Here is a 10,026-nt window from a genome sequence, read left to right on the forward strand (position 1 = left end):
GTCAGAATGCCTTACATGTGCATCTTGGGTATTCTTTATGAAAACATGAGATGGAATAGGCAGAATTTTGAACATCATTTTCATAGACATCTTCACAAACACAAGTAAGAGACCTGGAGGAGATAAGAATGCACTGCATCTCTTTCTTTTTCCTTTTTCTTTTTTCCTTTTGGCTGAGGCAATTGGGGGTAAGTGACTTGCCCAGGGTCATACAGTTAGTTAAGTGCTTGAGGCTAGATTTGACTCAGGTCCTCTTGACTTCAGGGCTGGTGCTCTGTCCACTGCACCAGTTAGCTGCCCCCTCTGTATCTGTTTCTTAAAAAACAAAACAAAACATTAAAATATTGGACTCAATAGAACAAAACGGAGCCTGGAGAAGTCTTTGTTTCATGCCTGTTGATCTACCAAGTGTCAACATCAAGTGATACAGAAAGGGAGATGTATGTTCTCCTTAGCTTCTTTCCCCATTCTTGAGGAATAGATCCTATCCCGAGTCCAAACAGAAAAGTCCTTATTGATGGCAAACTTCTCCAAATGCTCTTATTTACAGATGAAACTGCTAAAGACATTGAACTCTAGAAGACTAACAAAATCCCTTTCATGAAGTAAAGTCTTTTAAATGTGATTTATTTAACTATCTTTATTGGAAAAAAAATGGATGAAAAATGCTCCCCATCCTAGTCTTTTCAGGGCTGGTGGTCTATCCACTGCACCACCTAGCTGCCCCTGGTTATTCTTTTTTAAATTTTATTTTACTGAAGCTTTTTATTTTCAAAAGCTAGGCAAGGATAACTGGTCACCGCTGACCCTTGCAAAACCTTGTGGAACATTATTATTTTGGAGGAATTAAGATGACCAGTGATCCAAAGGGAAAATTCATGATGGGAATAAGGAGGGTGCAGCGTGGGAGTTAGCATGGTCGCAGCCCGCCCGTGAGCGTGGGAAAGGAGGCGGACCGGTCAGCCCCGTGTCTGTGGGGCCAGCCCGAACGCTGCCTGAGATCCCGGGAGCTCGGAGGCACTGTAGGGACACGAGGGTTTTGGAAAGATCGTGCGGATTTGGAGGGGCTGCCTCGTGGATGGAGTGCCCCTACTCATGGCGTTGCTAATCCATCCATCCATCCCTAGGTAAACAGCTCCTAAGCTCCGTTATGGGCCAGGCAGTGTGCTGAGCACTGTTCCTGTCTTAGATTTCTTTTTCTCAGTCTCAGTCTGTCCCTTTTAGAGCCCATTTCGACCATCCGTCCCTCTCACCTTCATGGCATCCTGTATTTGACCATCACACACACCCCCTACGAAGGCCTTCCTCCAGGTCACTGATAAAGCTCTTAAACAGCGCAGCTCCCCAGACAGGGCCCCGGAGACGCCATAAAGTGACCCTCCTGCCGGGGAAGCGGGGGTCTTCCCTAGGGGATCCCTTTAGGGCCAGGACAGGCCTCTGGCCTAGGGCTCCGGCCGCTCTGGCCGACTTGGCCCAGAGAGCCAGCAGAGTGCCAGCTTGGGCGCGGAGGAGCCGGCTCTGAGCCCTGTGGGCGTTTACCCGCCCTCGGTGTGGGAAAGTGGGCAGAGGGAGAGGGCCCTCAGTCTGGGTCTGACCGGTGACAGGGAGGGGTCCTTAGGAGGCCGGTTTGGGGTTAAGAGCCTAGTTCTCCCGGGCCCCGCAGCTCTGCCTGGACAGTGGGCGTGGGCTGGGTGGCCGGGACAGAGCCCCCGGAACCGGGACTCACTGTGCACCACTCTGTCTCTCCCCCCCCTGGTCTCTGGCTCTCTGGCTCTCCCTGTGGTTGCCCCTGGTTCTGTCTGTGGCGCGCTCTCTGCCTGTTTCTCGCGGCTCTCGCCCTCCCCCGTGTCTCCCTCTGCATGGCTCTGTGTCCCGCTGCCTCCGCGCCCCGTTGCCCGCCGCGTCTCTGTGCCTGGCTGTGTATCTGCCTCTGGGGGTGTCTGGGTCCCTCCCTAGCTGACTACATCGTGATGCAGTTTGGCCGGGTGGCAGAGGACGTGTTCACCATGGATTACAACTACCCGATGTGCGTCCTGCAGGCGTTTGCCATCGCGCTCTCCAGCTTCGACAGCAAGCTGGCCTGTGAGTAAGCGGGCGGGCGCTGCCCCCACCCCCCGCCCCGCAGGAAGCCCCCCAGCCAGTCTCTGGCCCCCGGACTCGCCACGTGGGCCCCACTGCCTCACACTGGACCCTCTCCGCCACGACGGGAGAAATGGCGTGTTTCTCTCCAGCACTCCCATCCGTCATCCTTTGTCTTTCCTGAAGAAAGCGAGACGTCCTCGCTGGGAACATAGACATCTCACTCCATGCTCCCTTTCTGCCCGGCCCCTTCCCCAGCCATCCTTCCTCAGCCTCACTCCTGCCCGCCCCCTTAGCCAGCTCCATCCCGTTCCCCCTCCTCCCCTCCCATTCCCATCTCTCTCCCTCCTCCACCTCATCCTCTCTCAGGGCTTCACTGTACCTGGGTCTGGGCCCGGGTGGGGTGCTGTGAGCTAGAGAGAGCCCCCTCCTCCCTGACCCAGGGAAACCTCCACGTGCCCCTTTCCCCGTCAGCCCTGGCTCACAAATACAGACCATACCCAGAGCGAGGGGGCTCGGAGCCCCCTCCGTGGCTGTGTCAAACCGATGTCAGTCCGTCTTTGTCCGGGCCCTGGAGGCGTACGGCTGGCGGAGCCCAGGCCATTCTGCCGCGGCCGCCCGGCTGAGGCTGCTGCCCAAGGAGCCCCGTGGCCCCCACTCAGGACTTGGGTTTCCTGTGGAACCACGTTGTTATAAAGCCACCTGCTGCCCTCAGGAGGGAGGGAGGGAGGGAGTGTGAGACTGCGCCCAGAGAGTCTGTGAGCTGAGACTGGTCTGTGGAAGGTGCTCGCCCTTCTGAGGGGCTGCCTGGGGACCGTGTCTGGGGGCCACGGCTGCGTGTGAGTGTGTCGTGTGGGTGACTTCTGGCTGCAGATTCCACGGCGTGCTCCCTAGAGCAGGGGGATCACAAGGGGGATGGGCAGCGGGGTATTTCTTCCTTGCACTCAGCGCCCACTTCTACCCATGGGCACGGCGGCCAATCTGGCCCAAAGCCAGGCCCAGGCAGGGCCCCAGCGGAGACCAGAGGGCGAGGATGAGACTCCCTTGTCTCAGGAATACCAGAGCCTGGCACGGGGTCCTCGGGACGATCGGGCATCAGCCAGGGCCCTCTGGCCACTGGTGGGCTGCTTTTCCCCGTAGTATCCAGTGCAGAGTTCCAGATTTGGGGTCAGGAGCAGAGTTCGAATCCTGGTTTTCTTTTTATGACCTATATGACCTTAAAAATCACTTAACTCCTCCGTACCTCAGATGAGGGGACAGGATTGGACTGGACGGCCTTTCCCAGCCTGTGCTCCTCGTGTAACCCCAGCTGAATTACAGGAGCGGGGCATGGAGTCTGGACTCTGAATCTGATCCAAGTCCAGTTTAGCTCATTATACCCTTAATATGGCCAGGGAGCTGGTGAATAATAATAGTAATAACAGTAACAGTAGTGGCTCACATGTCTATAGTGCTTTAAAGTTTATAAAGTCCCTTCCCTGCAGAGGCCCGAGAAGGTAGAGAGTGAAGTACATTTCACAAAGGAAGAAACTAAAGTGGGAACGTCCTGCATGGGCCATTTGGTCCCAAGGGGACGAGGCAGCATGGTCCAGCAGAAGGAACTGCTGGTGTGAGGGTCAGGAGCAAGGGTCCTGTGCTCAGCGGGACTGTTAGCTGCTTCTGTTCTCAAGCTCTGTTTCCTCTTCCAGAGGAGGGAGTTGGGCTCCAGGATGGCTCAGGAGTCCTTCTCATCCTGTGATTGAACCCAGGACCCCCAGATTGCCGACTTTCTGGAGATGTGGCCCTTTGGGGGTGGGGAACGAGGCAAGACGCTGGTGGTCTGGAACTCAGAAGCACAAAGCAACAAATCTCATTTTCCACCCCAGCGGAGTGAGCTGTGAGGCAGGGGGAAATGTTTAGGAACACGAAAGGGACGGAGCCCTGGATTAAACCCCATGGGGAACCACCTCATAGCTGCAGGACCTCCCTGATCGCCAGGGCGGGGAGGCGTGACCTTGGAAACCTGAGGGCCGAAGGTGTTTCAGATCAAGGTCTTGATTAGGACAAGTGAGCTCTGCAGCTCATGGGGCACTTCCCACCCTCAGCTGGTTCCTTCTGTGCTCCTGGTTTTACTTGTTCCCACTTTGTAGGCCCTGCCAGACAAACTAGCTTCCCTTTCCTTCTGAATGTCTGTGGTGTGCAAGGAGGGAAACTGTGCATGAGCACGAGTACATTTGCAGGCAGCCCTTTGAATCCACCTTTGAATCCAAGCCAGACTTCAGGGTTTCCTGAAGGGCAGAAACTGCTGGGTCAAGGTCAGCGTGTTTGGACAATAATTTGTATGGGCTGGGGAGCAGCTGCCTCCCAAGAATTCTGTCCCCTCACTTCCTGATCTTCTTGGGGCAGAGGGCGCCCCTGGATTAGGAGAGCAGGTAATTCCTCAGGGGCTGTGGGCAAGAAGAGGGTGTTTGGAAGAAATAGTTTTCTAGATTTTTTTCTTTCCTTTTTTGCATTACTAAACTTAAAGAAATCAATTAGTTTGCATGTGTGTTCTTGGGCAAATTGGGACACATTCTGGGGAAAGTGCCTTAACAATTCACAGTAGAGAAGGAAGCATGTGGGAGGGATCCCCTTTGTCAGTGGGAGTACCCCAAGGGAGGATGAGAAGCCACCAGACGGAGATGTAGAGGACCAGGATTTCCAGAGGTAACGAGTGGGAAGAAAGGGCAGAGACCCACTAGGTTCTTCCCCATCAGCAAAAACGAGAAAATGGAAGATTTCTTCTTCACAAGTTCTTAAGACATGGGTGAGTTGCTAGGATTGTAAGGTAGATGTGGGAGCATCCCTGAGAGGTGGCCCTCCCAGTGAGCCTCCATGCGCTCTCCAGGGTGCTGAAGCCACCTGGCACAAGCAGCTTCCATCACTGGTGTCCTCCCTCCTCCCCCTCACCAGTCTTCCTCGAAGACCCCCGAGTGCGGGCCAGGGCCGGGCGTTTTGGAGGACACTCATTAGGGGCCACCTCTCCCTGATGTATTCCCAGGTGGCAATTGATGCTCCTCTTCCAAAGACGTGGCCTAACGCAGCCGATTCCCACTGGTACCCAGAATTGTAAGTGAGCCCCTGGCTACCGCCTGAGGAGAGTGACCAGAAGACTTCTCCCTGCTTCTCCCTGCTTCGGCTCAGTCCGCCTCTGCAGCCTGGGCTGGGCTGGCTCTCTCCCTCGAATCCCCAGGAGTGAGTCCCGGCTGGCTGACCTGAGGTGGTGGTCAGTGCTCCCTCCAGCAGGGAGCGGACGCTGCTTCCCAGTCAGGAGCAGCCTCCACGCGCCAGGCGGGGGGCCCGGCCTTCCCCCCTTTAAGGGGCCGTGGGGACTCTTTGTACTTAATCGGCTCCAAGCTCGGCTTGACATTTCTATGTGCTTTTGCTTTCAGAAAGGAGAGATTGGGGGAGCATTCTGTTTTTTATGAGCATTCCAACTGAGTTTTTATTACAAGACCAAATCAGAGCAAACCAAATCGCCCCCACCCTTGGCGCCCATTCCATCGTCCAGCTCATCACAGTGCCTTTTTGTTTCTTTTCTATGAAGGATCCCCCTGCCCCCTCTCTCTTCGGATCTCTCTTCTCCCCAAGGCTTGCTAGAATCTGAGCTGGGATAGGCCTCGGGGGGTCCCTGTAACGTAGCCAACTCCCAGTGGGTCAGAGAGTGGCCCGGCCGGAAGGCCCGGCGTCGCCTCAGCGCGGAGAGCCCCGACGTAGCCAGTCATCTCCCATAATGCCTAGGATGTGTTATGTCTATTTGCACAAGAGTGTCTTTTCCTATTTTCGAGTGGTCAGACATTTTATTTTTGTTCAAAACTATCTGGAGTTTTAGATGAACCTGTGCTTTTATTAAGTGACTTTTTAAATAAACTCTTTGGTATTTGAGCAAATGTATTTATTTATCAGTATGTGCAATGCCTAATTTGGTATTTTCATAATGACATGTCTGGTGTAGGAATTAGTGTTTGGCTACATACAGAAAGCATACTAACAAATTAAACCTTAATTGTTTCAACACTGCTGTTTATGTCTTTCCTGGAAGGGGGCAGACCACGTGTTCTTTATGGTAGTTTCTAAGCTGGGGCTGACCCTTCGTTGGTGTTCTCTGACCTAGAGCCCATTCTCCTTACAGGCAGATTTGCCATGTGAGAACTCAGCCACCAGATGGGGAATTAATCGAAAGGCTGACCTCCTGAACGGGCAGTAGCATGATTACCTATGCCCCGGGCGTGTTCCAGGAGCTGAAGAAGATATAACTCACGTTTCCATGTTGCCGTATGGTTTACAAAATACTTCCCTCACGCTAACAGGGCAGAATGAAATTTTCACACACAGGAGTTGGTAGGCTGAAAAGGCTAAGCTTTCCCAGGTAGGGGAGAGCCCTCTGGCTCATTAAAAAGTAGGGAGAATCTGCTAAAATGGCAAGACCTGAAGATAGAGACTCAAATTACGTTCTAATTGTGTGACCTTTGGAGGTAAGTTATTGGCCTTTCGGAGTCTCTGTCAGTTTTTTGGAGGTACTAGACTTGGAGCTAGAAGACTGTGTTTGAAGTGATGAGATCCTTAGCTAAGGGATTTCACAAGTACAGGTTTCAATTTCCTCATCTAGAAATGGAGAGCATTGGATTAGATAATTGCTAAGGTTGCTTACAGCTCTAACATTCTGTGGTTCTAGTTATTAACTGAAGATAACAATTGCATGTCAGAAAGTGCTTTTTAAACCTTAAAGCACTATAAGAATGAATTATTGTTATTGTGGCGAGTTGCAGTCAACCAGCAAATATCTGTTATGAGGGTCAGATTTAGAGATTCAACCCTTGAGAATGAGGTGCAAAAAGGCAGAAATGAAGTGGCAGAAGTAATGATTGCTCTGTAATATCGTCACACAATCTGACAATTAAATTAATCTTGTTGGAAAACCGCACAAGAGCTACATGAAGCAAGGATTTTTTTTCACAGTAGTTGTTCCCATATCATCCTGCATCTAGAGTTGTTTGAAAATCTTGTCTGGGAATAACCTTCCAAGCCATTTTGTGAGATAGAGGATACCAGTAAGTTTCCTGAAAATCCAACATCCTCAACCTTAAAGATCCAATGTGGAAGGAGGGAGGTGAAGGTACATTCAGGATGAAACCAAGAAGAAGTGAGCCCCCAACACACAGAACACAAATCCCTAGCCCATGCCCTAATTCAGAAACTAAAATTAAAAATATGAGGAAAGTAAAGAAAACATCAATTAGTATAAAAATGATTATGTCTGATTGTCTTTTCAAGTAGAGTATCAAAAGAAAATTGATTTTCTACATGGAATACCTGAATATCAAGAAGAAATGAAGCAATAGATAAAAAATGAAATTACTCCACAGGAAAAAATTGAAAAAATGAATAGCTTAGAAGGGAAAGTGATTAACCTCAGCCAAGAAATGGACTCCCTGAAAACTAGAATAGGACAAACAGAAATCAGTGACTCTATGAGACAGCAAGAAATAATAGGAAAGATAATAAATAGAAGAAAATGTGAGATCTGATCATTTAAATAACTGACATGGAAAAAAAGGTTGAGATAATTTAAGAATAAATTGGATGCCTTGAAAACCATGTTTTATTCAAAAAGGTTTGGTCTCTATATTTTGAGAAGTCATAAAAGAAAAATGTCCAGGTCTGTAGAATCAGAGAGCAAGATAATGATAGAACAAATCCACTATTTGCCTCTTGAAAGGAACCCCAAAAGGAATCGTCTCAAAAAAGCTTAAATCCAAGATTCCCGTGTCAAACAAAAAATACTGGAAGCATCCAGAAAGTAGTAGTGTAAGTACCAAGGAATGGCAGTCTGAATCATACATGACCTACTATAAACAAGAAATCTTGTAATACAATATTCTAAAAGGCAAAAGACTTAAAACCAAGAATAATTTATTCTGCACAACTGATGCTAAAGGGGTAAACAAATGAATCTCTAATGGAATAGAAGAACTTTTAAATATTTCTAGTGAAAAGGCCGTAATTGAGTAAGAAATCTGAAATACAAGCATTCGTCAGGAGAAACCTAGAATTGCCAACTCACTTCAGCAATTGGAAGGAGCTCTATGATGATGGAGTGTTAACATTCTATTAGGGGGTGAAGTAACATGTTCCTTCAGAACCAGAATATCTTCACAGAGTATCAAAGGAGTGAAAAAAAATAGGACCTGGGGGGTGGAAAGAAGGAGTATTTCTGTTTTGATAATTGAGGAAAAGAAAGGGGAGGGAGGGTAGGCTAACTGTGGTACTGCACAGCTGCAATCCTTGTTACTTGTTGGAGCTGAGGTTGGCGGATCTCTTCAGGAGTTCTGAGCTCCCATAGGACTAAAGCTGGGTGTCTATATTAAGTTTGGTGCCGGAAGTTACCTAAGGAGGACCGACTGGCCCAGTCAGAAAAATGAAGCAGGCTTCATGCTGACTGATATTGGAATCAGGGATTTATAATCTAGGGGAAATAGAGAATCTCAGGAAAAAAAAAAGAATAACAGGAAGAATATATAAATGTTGAAAAAAGGGGATAGAAATGAGCACTTCTCATAAGTGTATGAAAGAAGAGCATATGAATATTGATGAAGAGGTGGAAAAGAGTGGGAATCATATCGGCCATACTTATGTGAAATGGAGGAAGGCTGGTTGAACACACATCCAGTTCGGTGTAGAGATACATCACATTCCTCTGGGATACAGGGGGAGGACGTTAAGAGGGAGGATATTGCTAGATTATATATAGTCAAGAGCAAAACAAACTTCCTGATTGCCAAGTGGGAATTAAGGCGGCTGAGGGAGAACCAGAATCCAAGGGGGTGCCTTAGATTACTGCTTGGACAATAGAGGTATGGCCAAACTAATTATGGCGATGTACAAACTGGAACATTGTGCCATAAGAATTGACAGAAAAGGTGATTTTGAAGATTCTTGGGCAATATGAACTTATAGGGTAAAAATACCTGAAGGGTTGCCATGGATCGGAGCTTACATTTGTTCTGTCTAGCCCTGGGGGGCAGTAGTCACAATGGGTACAAATTGCAAAGAGGCAAATGTTGTCTTTATGTGAGGAAAAACTACTTCATGATTAGGACTGGGCAGAAGTGCAGTGGAGTGTCTTAGGAAGGGAAGGGAAGCCACCTTCTCACTCTTATGACAGCTCAACTGGAGGTATTAGAAAGAGTATTGAGAAGATTTCTACTTCAACTAAAAGTTGGACTAAATGGCTTCTGAAGTCCAGCTCTCTGAGACTTTGTAAAACTCTGATGTCAGGTGTTAAATTAGAAAATATTTTTCATTTCATTTATATCAAACTAATCACAACATTTAAAACGCAAAGGGATCTCAGATCACCTAGCCAGGGAGTTTTAATCTGGGGTTTGTGAGTTTTAAAATTATCCTTTTTTGGGATAACTATTTCAAACTAATTGATTTCCTTTGTAATTCTATGCATTTTGTTTTCTGCATTAAAAATACCTTTTTCTGAGAAAGGGTCTGGTCTATAGGTTTTAGAAGTGTCAAAGGGGTTCCATGACCTAAAATAATGGAATTCTTATCCAATGCCCTTAGTTTTTTACAAGTGAGGAAACTGAGGCACAGAGAGGTAAATGCCTTATTCAAGATCACAGAGGCTCCAGCTACTACAACCATCTTTTGAATATGGGGCTTTTAGTTTCCAGTTCAGTACTCTTTCCACTGTACGCTATTTCAGTAGATCCTATTAGAACCCTTGAGATAGCTCTTCTCTAAAAACGTTTTTGTCATATCATCCCCACTATGCAGTAAATATCTGGAAATAAACCTGAAGATACTTCCTAGGGTAGTCATTTCTGTGGTAATAATCTGGTAATAATAAAATCCTAATCTTTGCAAAAAAAAATCTTTAGATGGGGACTGAGTGGAAAACATCTTGGAAATAATTTC

The 10,026-nt window shown here is 48.2% G+C and overlaps 1 protein-coding gene across 5 annotated transcripts in view; it reads left to right on the forward strand.

Moving 5' to 3' along the window:
- TUB (TUB bipartite transcription factor) overlaps positions 1–6,112 on the forward strand; it is a 130,507-nt gene extending 124,395 nt beyond the window's left edge. For 3 of the 5 annotated variants that reach the window (XM_051963966.1, XM_051963965.1, XM_051963963.1), the window contains 2 exons: positions 1,957–2,082; positions 5,099–6,112. In XM_051963966.1, coding sequence (XP_051819926.1) covers positions 1,957–2,082; positions 5,099–5,109 — 137 coding nt within the window. In that variant the 3' untranslated portion in view covers positions 5,110–6,112. Of the gene's footprint in view, positions 1–1,956 lie in introns of all 5 variants that reach the window. The other 2 variants (XM_051963967.1, XM_051963964.1) reach the window with 1 other exon arrangement.
- Positions 6,113–10,026: the final 3,914 nt, after the last annotated feature.

The sequence above is a fragment of the Antechinus flavipes genome, chromosome 6, assembly GCF_016432865.1.
Source record: "Antechinus flavipes isolate AdamAnt ecotype Samford, QLD, Australia chromosome 6, AdamAnt_v2, whole genome shotgun sequence".
Classification (NCBI taxonomy): Eukaryota; Metazoa; Chordata; class Mammalia; order Dasyuromorphia; family Dasyuridae; genus Antechinus; species Antechinus flavipes.